We start from the raw sequence: 20,511 nt of genomic DNA, 5'->3' as shown, positions 1-20,511 counted from the left end.
AAAAAAAAAAAAAAAAAAAAAAAAATCCGGAGAGTGAGGGCTCAGAGCCAGCGGTGCTTGGGGAGCCGCTGGTCTGCTGGGCGCTCGGCATCTTTGTGGGAGAGCACACACCCCTTGTGACTGCAGTCAGTGAGAGCCAAGCCGGGGAGGGGTCCCTCTGTCTGGCTGCCGGCCTGTCTCTGCAGCCCCCAGGCCCCTTTCTGTTCGCAGCGTGCCCTGGACTTCAGGGAGAGCAGGGAGGCTGAGCCCCACCCACTGTGGGAGTACCCGTGCCGCAGCCTCTCTGAGTCCCGGCAGATCCTGGCCTTTGACTTCCGGCAGCTGGTGCCCCCACGGCCCCTGTGTGCCGAGGGCACCATGGAGCTAAGGAGGTGGGTGTAGGGAGGGCCCGGGGGGGCAGGGAGGGGCTGCTGCTTGCCCTTGGAGTTCTCACCCCCATGGTGAGCACAGCTGGCCTGGGAGACCCTGACACGTGGATGGGGTATTCGTCCTTCCCATGACCTTGCCCTTCCCTGTCAGAGTGGCCCTGCGTGTGTGGTGGTTCCCACGGTCCCGTGTGTGCCGGTCGGCGGGGGGAGCCAGGGAGGGCTCTGCTCACTCCCCACAGCTGAGGCTCCCTTGTTGGATCACACCTCAGGAAGATGGGAGCTTAGTTCCTGTGGTCACCGATGCACCATTTTCCTGAACCCTCCTGGGAGCTGAAGCAGGTCAGGGTCAGGGAGTGCTGCGGGCGTCCAGGCACCGGCAGCCCTGTCCCACTCCGGCCCTCACCCCACCTCGCCCGAGGAGTGACTTCTTCCCCGGAAGCGCCTCCCAACTCGGGACAGGCAGCCAGGCAGGGTGGGCGCTGCCACCTGAGCTCCCAGGGTTGCTGTCTGGGCTATCAGAGGGGCTTTCCAGCCTTCAGTGCCAGGCTGTGCCTCAAGCCCCCTGGACCCTGCAACCACACTGGCCCTGCCCCATGTGTGGCCTGGCTGCAGGGTTCGGGTTGGCTCAGGTCGGGGCTCGGCTGCGGCTGTTCTGGCTGGGGTTTTTCTGAGGAACATTCAGTTGGATGTGGCACTAGGAGCTCCCGGAGGGGCAGAAACCACAGGTTTCTGGAAAGCAGCAGGAGCTGCAGCCGTGCCCCCCTGCCTCTTGTGTGACTGCTTCTGCTGGGTCCCCCCTCTCCTTGGCAGGCCTGGGAGGAGCCACGCAGCAGTGCTGTGGATGGAGTACCACCTGACACCGGAGTGCACGCTCAGCACTGGCCTCCTGGAGCCTGCAGACCCCGAGGTAGTGCCTGCGCGCCGAGCCCCAGTGTGCGTGCAGACCCTGAGAGCAGGCGCCGCCTGGGGAGGCCTCCCTGCCCCTGTGCTCCGGGTGTGTCTCACAAGTTCTTCGGGCCAGATGATGACCCCCTGGGACATCTGGCCCCTGCGCAGCTTCTCTCTGCTGCGAGCTGCTTGGGCTGGAGGCTGGCCAGGAAGGAGGCTCCGGTGCCAGGGAGCTCTCACTGTCTTCCTGCTCTTCATCCTACAGGGAGGCTGCTGTTGGAACCCCCACTGCAAGCAGGCTGTCTACTTCTTCAACCCTGTCCTGGATCCCAGAGCACCGCTGGGCGGCCCGCAGACGGTCAGCTATGTGGTGGAGTTTCACCCCAGCACAGGTGACATCACCATGGAGTTCAGGCTTACAGACACCCCAGACTCACCACTCCTGAGCAATAAAGTGGCCTGAGGGCTGTGGGTTCTGAGTGGCTCATGGCTTTCTAGTGGGGAAGGCTGAAGGCTCTCCTCTCCGGGAGCTGCTCGGCCTCGGGGATGGGAAAGACTGCGCCATGTTGTATCTTTGCACTGCTGGCCTCTGGCTCCAGTTGTGGCAGGGAGCATGAGAGGGTGACTGAATTTGGAGCCCTGGAGGGGCGGGGGAGACCCCCCTGCTTGTGCTTCTGAGGTGCTGAGAAAGCTCCAGTGTGGAGACATCTCTCCTCAGCTGGGGAGGAAGTGGAACCACAGGGGGCTTGTGGGGCTGGCGGGTGCGGTTGTCCACGCCACCCTTGGCGAGCAGTCCCCATGGCAGGAGCCTGTCCTGCCCATCCCACTCGGGGATCTCCGGGTCCCTGCTCTTCTGGCTTCTACTAGGAGGGTGGAGACACTGAATGTGGCTGGGTCTCTGGGGCTTGAGGACCCTGGCTGGGCCTGGGTTCTGGCCCTCATCTGCCAGGTAACTTCAAGCCACATCCATAGGTGTCTGGCCTCAGTGCTGCACCAGCTGGTAGCCTGCCAGGACCTGAGACTGGACACAAGGCAGCTGTTCCAGAGCAGTTACTGAGATGCAGACCCAGGAAAGTGGCTATCAGAGGAGCCGCGAGGCAGCCCTGTTCCCTGTACCGCCCTCGGATTGGAAAGCCCCTCCTGCAGGTGGGGTACAGCGGGGAGCAGCCCCTGCCCAGCCCCACTTCACCTGAGAGGCCAGAGGCGCCGTGGCCTTGCTTCTCTCACACACTAACCCCCCTTGGTTATGTCCCAGCTCTCAGGTAACAGCAGACACCAAGTGAGAGAACCCAGTGGCCTCTGGCTCACAGCTCAGGAGGTGAGGCTTGTGCCAGGCCAGCCGAGCCGCCTGTATGAGCAGAGTTCCGGTGTCCTCGGATTTAGGCAGACTTGGGCAGCTCCTGTCCTGCAGTTGGAGGCAGGAATTCCATCCCCTGCCCCCAGGCATGCCCCTGAGGCCTGGCCCCAGCTTGTCGCTGAAATAAGTGGAGAACACCAGCCTTGAGCCTCACAGTTTTATTTTCTCCTCGTTATCCATCCTTCCTTTCAGCACCAATAAGGAAAAAGAACACCTCTCTTTTCAAAATATCTTATCAGGTGTAAAGATTTGTTTTTCTTCTAGGGAAGAACCGTCTGGATATATATTTGATAATGTTACCAAAACCGTAGGTGTGCTTACCATAGAAAACCCCTAATGTCCCGTGAAGATACAATACAGAAAAAATACAGAAATTAAAAAAGTTTTTTTATAACAGTATTTCTAAATCTCAGCAAGTTAAAAAGCAATAGTTAAAAAGCATCAAGATTGATATACTTAAAACTTAAGGTGGTTATGGACGAATGAAATGAACATTTCCTTCCTCAGCGGCCCCCGCGCCTCGTGGCTTCCTTTGAGACTGGGCCTGGGGCAGGCACAGAGCCTTGGTGTGGGCCTCGGGTGACCCGTGTGCCCACCCCTGCTAGGCCTTAGATGCCACAGAATCTGAGATTCAGCAATGTTTCACTTAAAAATCAGTGGAAGGGCCTGGCCTGTACACAAGGCCCAGGAATCCACAGGCAGCCACTATGGGACACGTGGGTAGGGGATCCCGGCCTTGGCGCTGAGGGAGGTGTGCAGGGGCCTGGGGGCCGCACGTCCTTACTCTGGACGCCAGGACCTGACTAGGCAGAGGCAACCTTGTGATGACAGAAAATGACTTGCCTAAGGCTGCCTGTGAGGTGGGAGGGGAGGAGCGTGCGGCCCTGACTCCCACACCTGCTGCCCTGGGAAGGGGGTGCCTGGGTGGGGAAGCTATGCTGGGGTCTGGTGTGGGGGCCCTGCCTGGGCCTCAGCTGCTCTCTGTGTACAGGCAGCCAGCATGGGCTTGGGGTCTAAGGGTCCAGGGCCAGCCCAGTCGCTTGTGTGAGCAGAGTCCCAGCTGCTTCAGAGAGGTGGGGGGGGCCTCCACAGCATGAAGCCCAGTCAAGGCTAACAGGCCAGACCCTTGGAGGGGCGGGCCGAGCAGAGAGCCCAGCAGGATGCTCTCCCTCAGCAGCCCCTTCCTGGCTCTGGACTCTAGGTGGCAGGGCTTGGATCCGGGCACAGACGGTGCTTCCCAGGCCAGGTGAGTTCAGACAGGCCAGTGTCACAAGGACGCACGTCCTAGCGCCAGGCTCCCCGGGCTCCGCAGCGTTGTCTGCCCCAGCAGAGGGCTGGGCGTCTGGCTGGCTGCGTGGCCTCTTCTTGGTCCCTCTTGCAGCTCAATGGGTGACAAGGCACAGCATCAGGGCACCAGCACCAGGAGGGGCTGACAACAGACAGCAGGTCCTGGTGCTCCCTCCAGCCTCGCCAGGCAAAGCCAGCCCTGGGCCAGGCTAGGTACAGGGCCAGGGCACCACAAGGAGCGGAGGTCAGCGGGGATTGTCAAAAAGTCCCTCAAGTTGAGTCTCAAACTATGAAACGGACAAAACCTTCGCGGCATGACAGGAGCAGCCCTGGCGTCTGTTAAAGGCAGGTGGGCAGAGGCAGTGCTGCCGAAGGGGCCTGGGGGCTGGAGGCAGATCAGGGACCACAGGCTGTTGGCCAGCTCTGCCATGCTGAGCCTGGGTGCCAGTACCACACCCTGCCCTGGGCATGCGGCAACTGTCAGCCTTGCTGCCCCAGCCCATGCACTGGTGAGGGCCAGGCTGCTGTCTGCACCTTGGCTTCCTGCCTCCTAGGCTGGGGTCCCCTTGTGGCCTTGGTGTTGGCTGGGGTAGCTGTTAAGGATGGGCCTGGGAGACCAGAACCGCAGACCCAGGGGGCAGGCAGGGGTTCCTGAGCTCAGCCGGCACGCGGGTGGGGCACGTCCCCAGGGAGGGATTGGTCCCGAACCAGAGAGGTGTCCGGAGGGGAGAGAGGATTGGCAGAAAGAAGAGGATGTGTTGGTTTTGATAGAAGAGAAGCTACAAATAGGTTATTTTCAAAATCAGGATCCCCCCACCCCCCTTTATGCTGTGAGTCCCTTCTTCCTGTTAAAAAAAAAAAAAAAAAAAAAGTGGATGCTGTCTTCTTGGATTCCCCGTTTATGGCTCCACTGCCCAGATGGGAGGCTCCCAGAGGAAGCCCGGGGCGCCAGAGCCTGCCGGACCCTGTTGTGCCTGGGCTGGCGAAGGGACCCTGTCTCGGGAAGAGCAAAGTTCTGTGACTTACAGACCCTGTGAAGTGAGGGTTGGTTTTGTGATTAACCTTTTTCTATTTTTCTTTTTAAAATGTAATCGCCCTTGAATGGGAGACCCTGGGAAGAGCCCTGGCTGGCTGGTAGAGACGCAGCCCTGGGACCCTGCAGGAGCCAGCCCACACTGGAGGCGGGAGAGCTGGCGGCCGTGCCCAGGAAGTGCTTCTTTGGCTGGTTCTGATTGTGTTTGGAGTTTGGCCTTGGGTGAGGCCCGAGCAAGGGGTCTGTGGCTACAGCGTGGCACGTGGCATGCGGGCAGCGTGCATGCGAGGGTGCAGGCATGCGAGACAACATTGGCAGCAGACAAAAATAAAGAACCCTGGACGAAGTTTAAGAAGAGATACAGAGAGTACATGAACCCGGTCCTCATACTAACCCACGGGTTACAAACTCGGTTGTGCTGTAGATTTGTAGAAAATCACGTTGTGAAAGAATGGCACTGGTTAGGCAGCCGGAGGCTCCCGGGGCGGGCCTGACTCCTCTGTCTGTCTGCAGTGAGGCCCAGAGGTGCAGAGCAGCGCAGCTTCCAGGTTCCCGGGCACTGACTGTGGCTCCCTCCCTGTCCCTGTCCTCCTCCCCCAAGCACCAGGAGCTCGATGGAGGGGACACGGCCCAGGGATGGGCTGCGGCTCCAAGGGCTGGCAGAGGCCCCCCTGCTCCAGACGGTCTATGCCTCCTCCTCCCCTGAAGACACAGTCAGTCGCATGGCTACTGGCAGGTGGTCCGTCAGGCCGGACAGCTGGGTGATAAAACTGAATTCTTCCACCTCCTGGGGCGAGTGGGAAAGGGGAGAAACAGCCTTGGTCAGATTCCAAGGGCATCCTGCAGGGAGCGGGCTGGGGATCCCCGAAGTGAGGCCCCCGGCTGGGGTGGGCTGGGACCTGGAGGACCTGGGGCCCTAAGGGTTTGAGGGAGTGACGGGGCGTGGGGTCTCAGGGAGTCAGCTGTCGAGGGCTGCAGGGCCCAGGCCCCACTCTGTCTTTGCATGGGCCCGCCCGACTCACGGCCTTCCAGTCCGGGCACAGCCCCTCCTCTGCGTGCAGCATGTAGTCGATGCGCCGGCCGTTGCCCTTCAGCAGCTCCTTCCGCCCCTTCTGGCCCGAGCTCTTGCTGGTGGGAAACGCCAGGTACTCTCTGCGGCCCTCCTCACTCTCCAGGACCCTGTCCACACACACAGGAGGCAGATGAGCCCCCATGCCCGCCCCTGGGCCTGGCAGGGGCTGTTTGTGGAGCCATGGTCTCCCCCCAGTGTGGGAGCGGGTGGTGGCACCAAAGCTCTGGGTTTAAGATCTGTCTCTCCTGCAGGCCCAAAAAGGGCCTCAGCTGGGGGCAGGCCTAGTCGCCTGCGGGTTCCTGGCTGAATCGGGGCTCCGGAGCCTGTCGAGGTGTCCCGTCCACCCCAGCCTGGCCAGCACTCCCTTTCCCTTTCTGAACTTGGACAAAACTGATCCCACCCGTTCCTCAGAATGGGCTTCTGCCCTGAGCCAATAGGGGGGCTGTTTTGGGGAGCTTGGTCTTTGCCGTGAATCTCGGGGACCCCTGTGACTGTTGTTCCCAGGTTGACTGGGCTGAGGGAACCAGGAGAGCACCTCCGAGGAGTCTCATGTGGGGCTGTCCCTACGTGGCTGTGTGACTCTGCTTATGTCACCGAGCCTCCAAGCCTCCGTTTCCTCCTCTGAAACGAGAGTGGTTGCTGTGGGCCCCACGACACTTCAGGGAACAGGCTGTCATCCCGCTTCTGAGTGAGGAAACCCATGATGGTGCTAGGGGATCCACAGGGAGGGCAGGACGCTGGAGCGGGGGGATGTGACATCTGGAATCCCTTTCTGGCACTGTTGCCCTGAGACAAGCAGTGTGCCCGTCTCCTTCCTGTCAGCCTGTCCCCTGGGGCCTCAGCACCACTGGGCCAGAGACCTAGGACCCCCTCCTGGGAGCCCCCACCGCAGAGGGCAGGCTTGGGCCAGGGCCTGGGATGGGAAGTGCAGTGGTGAGAGACCCTGCACAGGCCGCCAGGTCAGTGAGTGCCTGGACGGATGGCAAAGGGGCACCCGGTGAGGCAGGGCCTGCAAACATGGGCTTCCACAAGGTTTCCATCAGCCTTGAGATAAATACACTAATGACATTCAGAACATTGTTACAGCTCAGAAATGGAATCCATCACTGTCCTTTGCCTTTGATAATTAATTCCAGCATCAATGATCTGAGAGTTACTGGTAGTCACTTTTTAATCATCATCTCATAAAAAGAATTTTCTCAGCATAGGATGATGTTTCAAATTTAGTCTATAATCTAATTAATTGGCTTAAATTAGCTGCAAGGAACCATCGCCATGACTGCAGTCTCAGGCTGTGAATTATAAATTGGTTCTGCTGTTGGCCTCTCAGATGTGTTCTTTATGGACATCTCACTGGGCTCAAGAATGAATGTTGGCTGGGATGGAACTGTGTCTACTTTGAAAATGGTCGGTGTGTTATTGCTGCTGGTGTCTATTTGCCTGATTGGCACTGCAAGCTACCAAGCTGCCTGCAGCAGGCGCCATACCCAGCAACTCTTTCACAGGGGTCGACCTGTGGCCTGGGCCTGGGAAATTCCAGGCCCTCTCCCGTACCCAGCAGGCCGGGGCCCAGCTCCTGAAAACAGGTTTAGGAAACACCCCTAGAGATTTAGCAAGGCCAGTCCCCCTGGGCGTAAGGGCCTGATGTCCACCTGCCTGGCCCAGCTCCCAGCTCTCAAAAGCTATCAAAAGTGAGATGAGGGACAGGTTTCTGCCAAACAAAAGCCCTCATGAGCCCAAGCTGAGCTCTCCCGTGTGGGTCCTGCCCAGTCCCTGTCTCCACCTGAGTCAGGGCGTCAGTGCCTTGTCCCCAGCCTGGGAGTGCAGTGCTTACTTCTGCAGGTTGTCGGGGGTGCACACATCCTCATCATACAGGCCATTCGTGTCCAGCAGAGTACCTGCGGGGGAAAAGGGGACGACAGCAGTTGCTGCAGGTGGGGCCCAGGCAGCCTCTAGGGGGTGGTCTCTGTGGGCACGGGCTAGCCAGGGGCAGCAGAGTGGGGCCCTTCCCAGCAGTGAGGTCTTGGGGGCAGGTCCTAGTGGTCTTTGAGGGAAGCCTGTGGTGAGCCCAGTCCCCATCTTCCTCCCCCAGTCCCAGCTCACCGATGGCCCACGGCTTCTCCTCCCCAGGCCCCAGGCGGCAGGGATCCCTGTAGTGGGTGAACAGGGAGTGCTGCTGCTCCAGTTTGTCGTCTGTGCGGGGAGGGAGGAAACACTGAGGCATCAGGGGGCTTTGCTGTCCTACACGACCTGCGCCCCTGCTTCCCATCAGTTACTCCCCACATGCTGCCAGGTCCCCGTCCTTTAGGCCACTGCCCCTGAGTGGGATCTCGGTCCCAGTCAGGTGCCCCCGTGCTTCATTTGTCGCTGCTTTTCTGTGTCCTTGAGAACACCTCCCCGAGCACACGCCCTGGTCTTCGGCCTTCCCTCTGAGGACAGTGACAGTGACCACTATCCTTGGACAGAGGAAAGAAGGTCCCCACAAGGTCCGTATGGTCATCGGATCCACAGATCAGTTATTTACAGCAAGTGTTTGCTGTTTCACTGATGATGAGTCTTTTACCCTAATGGTTTAAGGCGCAATTCCCAGGGTTCAGATCCCTGTGCAATCACTGCCTGGCTGTGTGACCTTGGGCTGGTTCTGCAGCCTCTCTGAGTCTCAGCTTCCTCCACCACACCACGTGGAGACATGCAATGCTTCCCTCTCAGGGTTGTTAAGAGACTTAAGTGAAACAGCAATTAGAATGGCAGCTGGCTCAAAGTGAGAGTGCGGCACCCCGTTGATGAGTGTTACTAGTGGACTCGTCCTGCGTCTGCTTCAGAGGCCCCCAGCCTTCCTTGTCAGAGGTTCATTTTTAGGGCATCTCTGTTTCCAGCTTTCTAGGCAGAGCGTGGGCTCTTCCTGTTCTAGGATTTCCAGGGGGCAGAGAAATCAGTCTTGCTAAATACCCCACCCACACGCTCTCGAGGAGCAGGAATTCTCTGAGCTGGTAACGAAGTCTGTCTCGCTGTGACTGAGCCCACAGCCTCCCCAGAGCTGGAGACCCGAGTGGGGAGGAGCCCGGCCTCACCAGAGGAGCAGTTGTCAAAGTTGAAATCTCCGCAGACGACATCAAATGCCACCAGCTCCTCGGGGTTGGCTGTGCTGGACGAGGAGGTAGATTTTCGGAAATCAGCCAGCCAGTCCTGAAGCAGGTCCAGCTGCCCACACCGGATGGCGCTGTCCTCTGCAGGGCAGAAGTACAGAGACTGAATGATGAAGCTGGCCCCAGACCCCAGCTAGGCACCAGGCGCTGATCCCATCCCTAGAAAAGCACAGGCGGGTGGCAGCCCTACCTTGCGGGGCGTGCAGGTGTGTGCAGGCGATGTACCCGACGATTCTTTGGTCCTGAGGTGTGCTTCCCACCTGCACCTGGGGGAGGAGGGGGTCAGTGCTGCCACCTGCCAGTTGCCGTGGCCCTGAGAGCACAGGACGCTGGCAGTGCCCACCCACGAGGTCAGACCCTCACAAGCCAGGCTCCTGGCTAGATTCTAGGGCCCGAGTAAGGACAGGCCGCATCCTGCTTCTAAGAGCTTACGGATCTGGGCTGGAGGCGGATGCTGAAACTCTCGGCCTGTGGCGTGGGGAGAGCCGGTGGCCATCTGTGCAAAGTGTGGGGGAAGTGCCGAACCGCACCAAGGCTCCCCCAAGGCCCAGGTCCTGCCATCTCCCAGTGACCAGCATGGCCACGGCTCTTAGTTCCTTGTCCACTCCTGCCTGTGGCTCTTTCCTCCCTCCCTCAGTCACACCCTGGTGCTCTCTCCCTCTGAAATCTCAGGGGGTTGCCCCTGTGCCATGGTGTGGCCTCAGAGCCCACCCCACATGGTAAGAGGCCCAGACCCTGCCCCTTCTGGCCTCGTCATCTTCTGGCTACATAGTGAGTCATCTGCTTTATAGGCCGTGGTCCCGTCGTCCCCAGTCTTGGATGAGAGCTCGCTGGTCCGTGTCCCAGGCTGGCCCCTGCACACCCCTGGCTCCATCCTGAGCCCACTGTGGTGGCAGCCTCTTCAGGCCTCCCCTCTGCCCCAACCTCCTGCTTACCTCCTTTACCCAAGACAGAGCCTTCCACCCGCCAGGTGGCTGGTGACCCTGGCAGGCCCCCAAAGACGGGCTTAATACAAATGAGCATCTCCACTGTACCCCACAGGCAACTCGTAACTGCCCTACCCCAGGTGGGGGCGAGATGGGACCCTCGTCAGTGCCCGGCCCAGGAGAGGTGAGGGATGGCCATGGAGACACCCCACACAGAGAGGTTGCTCACCGGCTCCTCATCCCCTACCCCTGGGATTCCCTCCCTCTTGTGCCTCTGTGCCCTCCCTGAGCTGTGTAAATCCATTCCAGACTGGGTTTCCCAAGATGGGGAGACCCTAGACCCAAAAAGCACTCCAGGGAGGTAGCTGGGCAGGACACGCAGCCTGTCCCAGTTGTTGGCTGAGGGCTGAGGGCTGCAGGGTGGGTGCCCCGCATCTGTGGAGCTCACAGCAGCGCGAACATCACAGCCTATCTGCTCCGACAGCTTCGGTTGGCTCTGTCCTTCCTTTGCTGCTGCGGTCAGTCGGGCTGGTATTATCTCCTCCCTCTGGAGGTCCTCAGCAGCAGGTGCTCCCGGCCTTCTACAGCTCTCCATCCCCTTCCCAGCCCTAACATGCACAGCCTTCCTTCCCCGGCACCCAGGGGTATGGAACGTCTGGCTGTTCGGCCCCATAGGTTCACCATTCACTTCTTGCTCACAGACAGACCCAAACCTTAGCCTAACAGCATCCCTGCCCCCAGAATGGCTGTGAGATCACGCAGCATTGATGGTTCTGCTACAAAAACAAAATATTTATGAAGCTGCCATGCTCAAAAGCCCACATGAGGCTGGGCACGGTGGCTCATGCCTGTAATCCCAGTAATTTGGGAGACCGAGGTGGGTGGATCACCTGAGGTCAGGAGTTCGAGACCAGCCTGGCCAACATGGTGAAACCCCATCTTTACTAAGAATACAAAAATTAGCAGGCGTGCCAGGCACAGTGGCTCACGCCTGTAATCCCAGCACTTTGGGAGGCCGAGGCGGGCAGATCACAAGGTCAGGAGTTCGAGACCAGCCTGACCAACATGGCGAAACCCTCTCTCTACTAAAAATACAAAAATTAGCCAGGCGTGGTGGTACGTGCCTGTAATCCCAGCTACTCAGGAGGGTGAGGCAGGAGAATCACTTGAACCTGGGAGGTGAAGGTCACAGTGAGCCAAGATCATGCTACTGCACTCTAGCCTAGGCGACAGAGTGAGACTCTGTCTCCAAAAAAAAAAAAAAAAAAAAATTAGCTGGGCGTGCATGCCTGTAATCCCAGCTATCCGGGAGGCTGAGGCAGGAGAATCCCTTGGACCTGCGGGGCGGAGGTTGCAGTGAGCCAAGATCCCCCATTGGACCACTCTGGCCTGGGCGACAGAACCAGTCTCTAAATAAATAAATAAATAAATAAATGGCCACACGGGGGCGCCATCTCCAGGCAACTACTGCTCCTCCTCCGTGAGGATCATCTCAGGCCGGGCGTGCTTGTGCTGGGGTGGGGTGGCGCATGGACATTACTTTGCTGGGTCCTTATAACGGCTCAGGCACGTGGTAAAGCGATGCCACTTTTACCGTTGAACACACTGAGGCCAGAAGTTGCGTCGTGGGCTGGGGTCACAGGCTCACGTGGTCTAGGCAGCTTCCAGTGGGATCTGTTGGTCGGAGCTGCTCTGCGCTGCTTTCTGAGGGACTGGTGTCTTTGCCAGGTGTCTCCTCAGCAGCCCGTTTGTTGGTCTTAAGGCGTAAGCCTCTCACTCACCCAGCACTTGGTGTCACCTGCCCCATGCTGCATCCCGGGCAGGGTCGGACACCCGCAGGGAGGCCTCAGACTTGGCCTGCATGACGAGAACCCACTGGAGGGAGGAGTGGCGAGGCCCTGCTGCCTCCCACCCCGCTTCTCCCTCCTCATCGGCTGTGTGATCTTGCCAAGACCCACTTGATTATTTGCTGGGCCTTACTGATTCCTGGCTCGTGGCCTTGGGAGCCACAGAGCCTTGTGTTTCTCTTGCAAAAACAAACAATCACACGAGGGGCTGTGCCTTTGAGTCCTGGTGGGCAAAGACTGTCAACAGGAGAGGCGTCCAGAATGAGGCTCTATTGCAGGTGAGGAAAAAAGGATTCCAGTCCCTTCCTTCACAGAGCCACATTTCCCTGAAGGCTTCGAAGTCCCACACGGGAAACCACGAGGGCCTTCCGGGGAGGAGGGGACCGCTGGCTTCTGCAGCGAGTCCCTCCGGCATCCCGGCCCCTCTCCGGCTGGGCCCCTCCCTGAGGCAGCCCCATGTACTTCACTTCGCCGCCCTGGGGTGCGCGTGTGGCGGGCACACCACAGCTCTGCTGTCCTGCTGCTCTGTCTGATGGACAGACAAGACCCTGGGCATGAGGGCAGAGGAGCCCATGAAGGGAAGAGTGGATTGTGCGGGCGGCCGCTGAGGGAGCTCCATGAGGTAGTGTGGCCACATCCAGTATGGGACCAAGACAGGCAGGGGCAAGAGGTGCAGGGACCCCTCGTGGGGTTTGTGGCTGGGGCAGGGCTGGAGCTAAGGGTGGCGGGGGGGTGGGCGGCGGGGAGGTGGTACAAAGTGAAGGTCAGACTTTTCCCGAGGCAGTAGAGGGCATAAAAGGAGTCACACCTGGCCTTGGACAAGGAGGATGGGGGACAGCTGGAGGGGAGGGTGACCGAAACCACAGCAGGGCTGATGCAGAGGAGGGGGCCTGGGCCAAGGGAGCTGGAGATGTGGGGTGTACCCAGGGCCATCTGGAAAGTGAGCTAGGGGCCGGGGATGTATGGATCGGGCACAGGACAGAGCAGCCAAGGTGGTCCTTCTGGCTTCAGGATGGCAGAACCCGGAAAAGGGGCAGCCTGGGGCAGAGGCTGAGTCTGGTTTGAGAGTGAATGGGGATGTGTCCTGGAGGCAGCCAAATGCGGGGCTGGGGGCTTGGGGGAGAGGTCTGGGCCAGTTCAAAGCAGAGGGGCCTTAGAAAGGACAGAAATGGAAGCTGCAGAGTCCCACTCCCAGGCAGGTACCATGGTGGTCTCTGAGAAACCCTACTGCAGAGCAGCCAACCACGGCTCCAGCTCACTGCAGCCACGTGGGGTGTGGAATGTGGCGGGCCTGGGGCTGCTGAGAGAACCTGCAAAGTCTGTGAAATATCTTGATTTTAAAATATTGGTCAAGGTTGGGTGTGGTGGAAAACGCCTGTAATCCCAGCACTTTGGAAGGCCGAGGCGGGCAGATCACCTGAGGTCGAGAGTTTGAGACCAGCCTGACCAGCATGGTGAAACCCCATCTCTACTAAAAATACAAAATTAGCCGGGCATGGTGGTGCATGCCTGTAATCCCAGCTACTTGGGAGGCTGAGGCAGGAGAATTGCTTGAACCCGGGAGGCGGAGGCTGTGGTGAGCTGAGATTGTGCCATTGCACTCCAGCCTGGACAATGAGAGTGAAACTCCGTCTCAAAAAAAAAAAAAAAAAAAAAAAAAGGTCAATACAAAAAATTTTTTGAATGTCATAGATCAGGTTACAGTTTGAGACCCAGGAGGTACAGGAAGATGAAAAGAACTTTCAGGACAGAACCTGGGAGGAGGGGCTGTCCCAGGGAGACACTGTTGACCTCGGTGGGAACTGTGAGGGTGCCCCATGGAGGAGGGAAGTGGGAGGTGGGGAGAGGATGTGTGGATTGATCTGTGCAGAAGTGGGCTGGGGTAGGGGGCAGGGGAGGCCCCGGCCTCTGAGCCACCTGTAGTAGGGTGGGAGTGAGGGGCACACCCTCCCACCTTGGGCCTGACAACACATCCCCTTCTTCCCCAGAAAGTCACTCTAGCTGCTGAGACAAAAATACATCCAGAGAACAGAACACCAACGAACCATATGCCAAAATGGGAACGCTGGATCTATCTGTCAGGAGCTGCTTCAATTTCAGCATCCCTTGCAGTTAATGAAGAGCAGAAGACCCAAACTCTGGGCCTGGCACAGCCACACAAGAGCCATCGAGGAACCAGAAGTGGGGGCCAGGGCCCTTGCTGTCTGCCTGGCTCCCGCAGGGCTTGGAGACAAGCACCGCCACTCCTGGCAGGCACCAGGTCGTGCACCAGTGTTTCCCTGGGCAGGCAGAGCGTGGTTGCTTCTGGAGGGGAACTTCGAAGTGAGGAAACCCGCCCTGGGCAGGCCTCTGAGCCACAGCCCTCCCTGCAGAGCTGCCACGTTTTCATGTCTCACCTTAAAGGGACAGAACCCACATCTGAAACGGCTGCTGCCTCTCGGGGCAGAAAGCCCTGTGCTGCATCCACTGGCCAAATGATGCTTCAGAAAACTCTGGAAGCACCATGAGCGGCTTTTGGATAGAGAACAAAAGTCAACACTCTGAGCGTCTCAGGCACAGTGGAAGATAATGTATAATGACCAAATTACCACGGCCTAAAAACTCCTCCAATCGAATCCAAATTAGCAGAAATAATTATGATTCACTTTAATTAGTGACTATGGAAGCGAAACCATGGCTGGTGGGCAGACAGCCTGGCAGGGCAGCTGCACGACAGCCAGGAGGGAGGGCTGTCCAGGCCAGGGAAGCTAGTGACCTCAGTGAGCCAGGCGGTGTCAGGGCCTGGAGACATGAGGGTCCCATCTGCCTGCCTGGTGCGCTTGGTCTGGGCTGCTCTCTCTGCCTCGTATGAACAGACAGGGGCCCTGCCTCCTGCTCTTCCTCGCTTTATCACTGCCACCATCTCCACGACCACCATCGCCACTCTTGCGCCAGCTTGGAACCCTTCCCAGGTCTTACTGCTCTGGTCCACTCCCACCGTCTCCTCACTTTACAGTTGGGGAAATGGTGGCTCAGAGATCTGAGGAACGGGCCCAGGATCACCCAGATGGGTCTTTCTGAGCCCAGAGCCTCGGTGCTCATCCCTGCATTCTTGTTGACTGTGTCCCCGAGCCAGGGCCCTGTTGTTCAGCTCCAGGAAAGACCGCGTCTGCCTCCCACTCCAACCTCCCACTCCAGCCCCCACAATGATGACTCCCCACTGCAGCCCCCCTGCCCGCGTGGCTCTAGGACCAGCGGGCATGTGGTCCTCGGGCTGGGCCAAGGCCTCCTACCTTGAGAAACAGAGCTCCCTTAGAGGCCAGGGCGTCGTCATTACACTTGTTGGGGTAACAGTGATAGGCCACGTCCATGATGGGGTAGCGGCTGGCAAAGAGGAGGCCACTGTTGAGACACTTGAAGCTGCAGCAGCCCTGGCAGCCGTAGACCCCAACGTCGTACAGGATGTACTCAAAGTAGCCGTGCAGCTGCTCTTTCAATTTGGTGGCTGCCCGCTTGTCAAACACCTCCTGCAGGCACAGGAAGTCCAGGTTGGCGGGGAAGAAGGCAGAGACCTCATGGTCGAAGGCCTCGTCGGGGTGCCGCCTCCTACGCGCGGCCGCCTTCTTCACCACCGAGGCCTTGTACAGGAGCTTGCTGTTGGCACCTGGTTCCCCGCTGGCACTGGTGTCTGGCCCAGCTCGCCCCTTCACCAGGGACTCCCTGGAGGCCGAGGGGCTGCCCAGGCTCCCCGAATCCCCGTCCTGCTGATTGTGATTGGGCGTCTGGCCCCTCGGGCCCCCGCCAGCTCCGTTCCTGGCCTGGCCCCCGGGCGCAGGGTCGTCAGCTTCGGGTGGCCGGCTGCCCTCCTCACCACCGATGCGCACAATGCAGGCATCCTCCGGGCTGCTGCCGTCGACAGGGTCCCCAGAGGCTGGGCCGTTGGCAGCCTCGTCACCGGGGTGCCGCCCGCCGTCACCCTTGTACTCCACAGAGGCTGTCCTCTTAATGCTCCCGGGGACGGCCCGGGCCACCCCATCGCCGCCCTGTGGTGACACCAGGCTGCTGAAGCTAGCGGCACTGATGGAGGTGTTGGTGGGGGAGTCGATGTAGATTTTGATCTGGGGCCGGGCGGCCCCATTGCGGATCCTCTGCCCGATCTCCTTGGCCCGCGCTTGGGTGTTAAAAAGGTTGTTGATCCTGGCGAGTGAGTCGGGCAGGAGGCAGACGTTGGCAGTGGCGAAGCAGAAGCTTTTGCCAGGCCCCGTGCCCTTCCATTCACTGAGCAGGGCTGCCCCACCGGCCAGGCCCTTGTCTTCCAGCCGTGAATAGATGTAGGGCCGGCGGGCTGACTGCAGCGGGGACCAGAAGAGGAAGCCGAGAAATGCAAAGGGCAGCGAGGCCACCAGGAGGGCCAGGTAGATGGGCGTGAAGAGGGCGGTGCAGAGCAGCTGCAGGCAGCACGGGTCGTCCGCCCGCTGGCGCTTCTCGTAGGTGGTGGGTATGAAGGAGGCAGCAAGCCGGTCCACCAGCCAGTAGCATGGGAAGATGAGGGCCCAGGACACACAGTGCAGGGCAGACAGACAGCTGTTAGGAAAGGGGGTCGTGTACAAAACCATCGCAGCTCACTGGGCGCCGCAGCCGGCCCTACTACATGGTGTCCGTGGCAGCCGCGGGCACTTTCCTGGGCGAGGGTGGGCGAGGAGTTGGGGGCAGCTGGAGGAGGGGTCACCTCCTGGCGAGATGCAACTCTGGCTGGCCAATGGTGAGTATTGGCCAGTCGGTCATGGTTCACCTCGGTGGGCCATGCCTAGGCCTACTGCAGACCCTGCAGAAACAGAAAGTAGGGGGACTGTTTTTAGTGATCTTAAGGGAGCGGGTCAGATATGGGGCCGTCGCCCCAGCTCATCCCACTCCTGCTTCCCCTGGTGTGAGCAGGACAGTTCTGAGAACCAGGCTGGAGCCGGCAGGCTCAGCAGGTGGCTGGGAGACAGCCCCAGCACACCACTTCCTCCATCCGTGCTGTTCTCTTGGAGCGAATAGCTTGGTGACATGACTGCCCCTAACTAATCTTCTTGACCTTGTAACCCAATTGCTTGAAAATAGCCCTGGTTTCCAGAGAGGTACAGATCTGTGGGTGCAAAGGGAGCAGGCAGGGCATCCTAGAGGACGCCTGGGCCCACCCTAGCCGGGGGCCGCTGGAAGCCCTTCAGGAGCCAGGGCGGTTTTTAGAATGGGAGAGCAGTAACCCTGGGTCAGAGGAGCCACAAACATGGCCACTCGTCACGGAGTGCCTGCCAGGTAAGGACAGAGCAGGAACAAACAGCAGAGCAAAGGGGCCAGAGACGCCTGGAGCAGAGGGCAGTATGGCTGGCAGGGCCACAGGGAAGGGCAGTCCCCCTCCGTGCACAACCGGGCTCTCACTGTGGCCCCAGCCTGCAGGATCACACCAAGCCTGGTGTTTCCACTCCACTGACCGTGGGAGAAACCCCCCAGCAATGACGATCCCAGCACAGCCTGGGTCCTACCAACTTCCAGAACCATCAGAGTTCCCGACAGTCCCTGTGACTTTTGGAGAAGCTCCCTGGGGCTGTATGGGTCTGGCCTAAGCTTTAACCGCTGTCCCTCATGTCCTCCAAGATGCAGCCCAGTCGAGACCCATAGCCACCTGAATAAGCCCACCCTGGGTCCCCTGTGGGAGCCACAGTGGGTCTCGGAGCAGACTCAGAGCTCTGCCTGGGCAAGGCTGCCAGGTGCATCTATTGTGCTGAATGTAAAATCAATAAAGACAAGCATCTGGAGTGTTTGCCCAGCCTCCAGGGACCCACGTGTCATCACCCCGTCAGGGAGCCTGTAGAAGTGTAACCCAGACTTTTCATAACTAGAGCAGTTGGGCCACTCTTTCTCCACCCACTCTCTTGCTGACTCAGCCCAGCTCCTGCCCTGGCACTTTGGGGGGTCTGAGCCCACGGTGCCATCTGTCCTGGCCCCACACCTTCACCTCCTCCTGAATCCATGGTCACCCAAGCCAGGGACCTAGGTGTCACCAGACTCTGCCTTCATTCAGTCCCCATCAGTCCCTGCCACTCCTGCTGAACCCCCTGTGCCGGCCCGGGACTGCATCACGGTTCCCCAACTTTATCAGCCTCTACAAGGGCTGCAGGGACGTTCTCCGTGTAGTCCGCTGTGTCACAGCTGCCTCACACCTACTGGAGCTCCCTCAGCCCTTAGTGGGGAGCCCAGCCCCTCCGTCAGGCCTGCGGGTCTCTGCAGCCCCCTCCCCTGGACGCCTGCCTCTCACTCGTGTCCCATCCCTGCCTGCCATTCCCCATCCCTCCGCCCCTCGCCTCACTCACCCTTTCTCTTAAGACTCAACTTAGAAATTCCCTCCCTAGAAGACCTTTGGACCCCTTGCCCCGGTGGCTTAGGTGTCTCCACTGGTGGCTCCCATCCCCACCACGTGTGGCCCGGTCTCTGCAGTTCTATATCACAAATGCTATGGGATGTGGCCACCTGCCCAGCAGACCGCAAGCTTCAGGAAAGAACAGGCCGCACAGGGGCGCCCTAGAGTCCCAGGCTTGCCCTGGCAGGTATGCAGGAGATGGGGGATGAGGGGAGGTTCACCTGGATGCCTCCAGCCAGAGTGGGGGCAGCTGTTTTCCCGCCTGCAGAGGGGGTTTCTGTGGGGCATGTCAGCCCAGGACAAGCCTGCAGCCACCATCTCTAGGGCTTAGTGTCTAAAGGTGAACTTGAGCTGGGTCTGTATCTGGTTCTGATAAGCAGCTTCACAAGGCTGTCACACTCCTCAGGGGAAATGCCTTTGAAGCCAACACTGGAAGGGTGCAGTTCGGAATAGCACATGTGTCTATGCAGACCACAGCCGGGCAACCCGGAGCCTTGGGAAACCAGCTCTGCGTTGGACCTCAGTGAAATCTGGGACATGGGCATCTCACTCTGCGGCCAGTGCTTGTGGCTCAGTGCTCAGCGGGACTGGTGGGTGTCCAGGTCCGCCCCCGCCTGCCATCTGGCTTGGGAGACTCCAGGACGTACTCCCTCATTCTTTCTTTAAAATCCCAGCAATTGCTGCAAGATGAATCAAACCTGCAGAGGGAGCGACAGCCCACTCGCTCTCCCTCACCAAGCTGGAGGGTTCCCCCCTGCAAACCTGCAGCCCTCATTGTGTGGAGCTGGCTGCCTTCACACTGGCTGGACTGACAGCCACAGGCACCTGTCTCTGTTGGACCAGCTGGGGCCAGAGGGAGAGCTTGCAGGTCCTGTCTCTGGGGACAATGGGGGTAGGATGGGGTCTCCCAAGGCTCTCCAGCCACCAGTAGTCCCTGTAGTTGGCACTAAGGCCTCAGGGTAGGGGTCCAGCCCAGATTCTTGGGGCCACCTGGAAGTCACCCCAGTGTCATGAAGCAGGGCCGTTCCCGAGTCTCCCTCATCTCTGTGACCTGAGGTCACCAGCCCAGCCTGGCCAGCACCATCCTCACCTGAGTTCCTGCTACTCTCCTACTGTCCTCAGCCTCAGCCACAGCCCCAAGCTCACCACCAGTGCGCAGAGGGTCTTCCTAGACACAGCTGATCCTCTCTCTCCCCTTGGTGGTCTCATTGTCTTGGGGGACAAAGTCCAGTCTCCCAGTCTCTGTCTAGGGGCCCTTTATGCTTCTGCCCCCACCAGCTCTTCCCTCATCCACCCCCACCCTGGGATCCACCAGCAGGAAGGGCTATACAGGCTGAGCTCTGGCATGAGGACACTTTTTTTTTTTTTTTTGAGACGGAGTCTCGCTCTGTCGCCCAGGCTGGAGTGCAGTGGCTGGATCTCGGCTCACTGCAAGCTCCGCCTCCCAGGTTTACCCCATTCTCCTGCTTCAGCCTCCCGAGTAGCTGGGACTACAGGCGCCCGCCACCTCGCCTGGCTAGTTTTTTGTATTTTTTTTTTTAGTAGAGATGGGGTTTCACCGTGTTAGCCAGGATGGTCTTGATCTCCTGACCTCGTGATCCACCCATCTCGGCCTCCCAAAGTGCTGGGACTACAGGCTTCAGCTACCGCGCCCGGCCGAGGACACTTTTGCAGAAGGATTTGGGAGGAGAAGGTCTATCCTGTCTGCACCATGCTGCCCTCCTGGCAGAACTGGCTGGTATTCCACAGTGTGGCCAGAGCTCCCTTATGGGTCAGAGGAAGGTGCAGACTCACTTCATCAAAGGAACCCTTTGGTGTTCCCTAAGGGAATTCCACAAACCTGCTCTCCCGTGTGGCGCATCCCTGACACTGGTCCATCAGGGTTGGGATCTGCTAGTGGCTGAGATGGGGCTACGGAGTGTGTAGAAGAGAGAGACTCTCTCCTCAGCTGCCCTGGGCCCCCCTTTCTGCTGCTGTGACCCCAGAAACCCTCTGGGCAAGCTCCCCATGGCCCTGCCAGCAATAGTAGTGAGCGGCCAGTCCTGATCTTTATGCTTCTCCTGGGCCGGCCAGAGGAATGTCTTTGGTCCTTATTCAGGAATTGATGGGATTTGAGGTGACTGGCAGCTGGTGGGCAGGAGTGGCCCACGAGCATTCCTCTAGGAATTGGCAGACCCAAGCACGTCAGCCCTTCCTGCTGCCCTTCCA

At 59.3% G+C, this 20,511-nt stretch overlaps 2 protein-coding genes across 15 annotated transcripts in view; one reads left to right on the top strand and one right to left on the bottom strand.

The window, feature by feature from the left end:
• The window catches only part of PRMT7 (protein arginine methyltransferase 7), a 49,723-nt gene extending 46,711 nt beyond the window's left edge, over positions 1–3,012 (top strand). For 8 of the 12 annotated variants that reach the window (XM_031657882.1, XM_031657888.1, XM_031657886.1 and 5 more), the window contains 3 exons: positions 211–371; positions 1,179–1,275; positions 1,522–1,738. In XM_031657882.1, coding sequence (XP_031513742.1) covers positions 211–371; positions 1,179–1,275; positions 1,522–1,719 — 456 coding nt within the window. In that variant the 3' untranslated portion in view covers positions 1,720–1,738. Of the gene's footprint in view, positions 1–210; positions 372–1,178; positions 1,276–1,521; positions 1,739–2,228 lie in introns of those variants that run through there. The other 4 variants (XR_004179655.1, XM_031657892.1, XM_031657883.1 and 1 more) reach the window with 4 other exon arrangements.
• Positions 2,757–20,511, bottom strand: part of SMPD3 (sphingomyelin phosphodiesterase 3) — a 92,239-nt gene continuing 74,484 nt past the window's right edge. For all 3 annotated transcript variants that reach the window (XM_003917089.4, XM_031657893.1, XM_009196747.3), the window contains 7 exons: positions 15,197–16,728; positions 9,342–9,417; positions 9,077–9,232; positions 8,109–8,198; positions 7,840–7,903; positions 5,956–6,112; positions 2,757–5,720 (listed from right to left, as the gene is read on the bottom strand). In XM_003917089.4, coding sequence (XP_003917138.1) covers positions 5,619–5,720; positions 5,956–6,112; positions 7,840–7,903; positions 8,109–8,198; positions 9,077–9,232; positions 9,342–9,417; positions 15,197–16,519 — 1,968 coding nt within the window. In that variant the 5' untranslated portion in view covers positions 16,520–16,728 and the 3' untranslated portion in view covers positions 2,757–5,618. The remainder of the gene's footprint in view (positions 5,721–5,955; positions 6,113–7,839; positions 7,904–8,108; positions 8,199–9,076; positions 9,233–9,341; positions 9,418–15,196; positions 16,729–20,511) is intronic.

Source organism: Papio anubis, chromosome 18, assembly GCF_008728515.1.
Source record: "Papio anubis isolate 15944 chromosome 18, Panubis1.0, whole genome shotgun sequence".
In the NCBI taxonomy this organism is placed as follows: Eukaryota; Metazoa; Chordata; class Mammalia; order Primates; family Cercopithecidae; genus Papio; species Papio anubis.
Note: the sequence above shows the minus strand (reverse complement) of the source record. Positions and strands in the feature narration are given on the sequence as shown.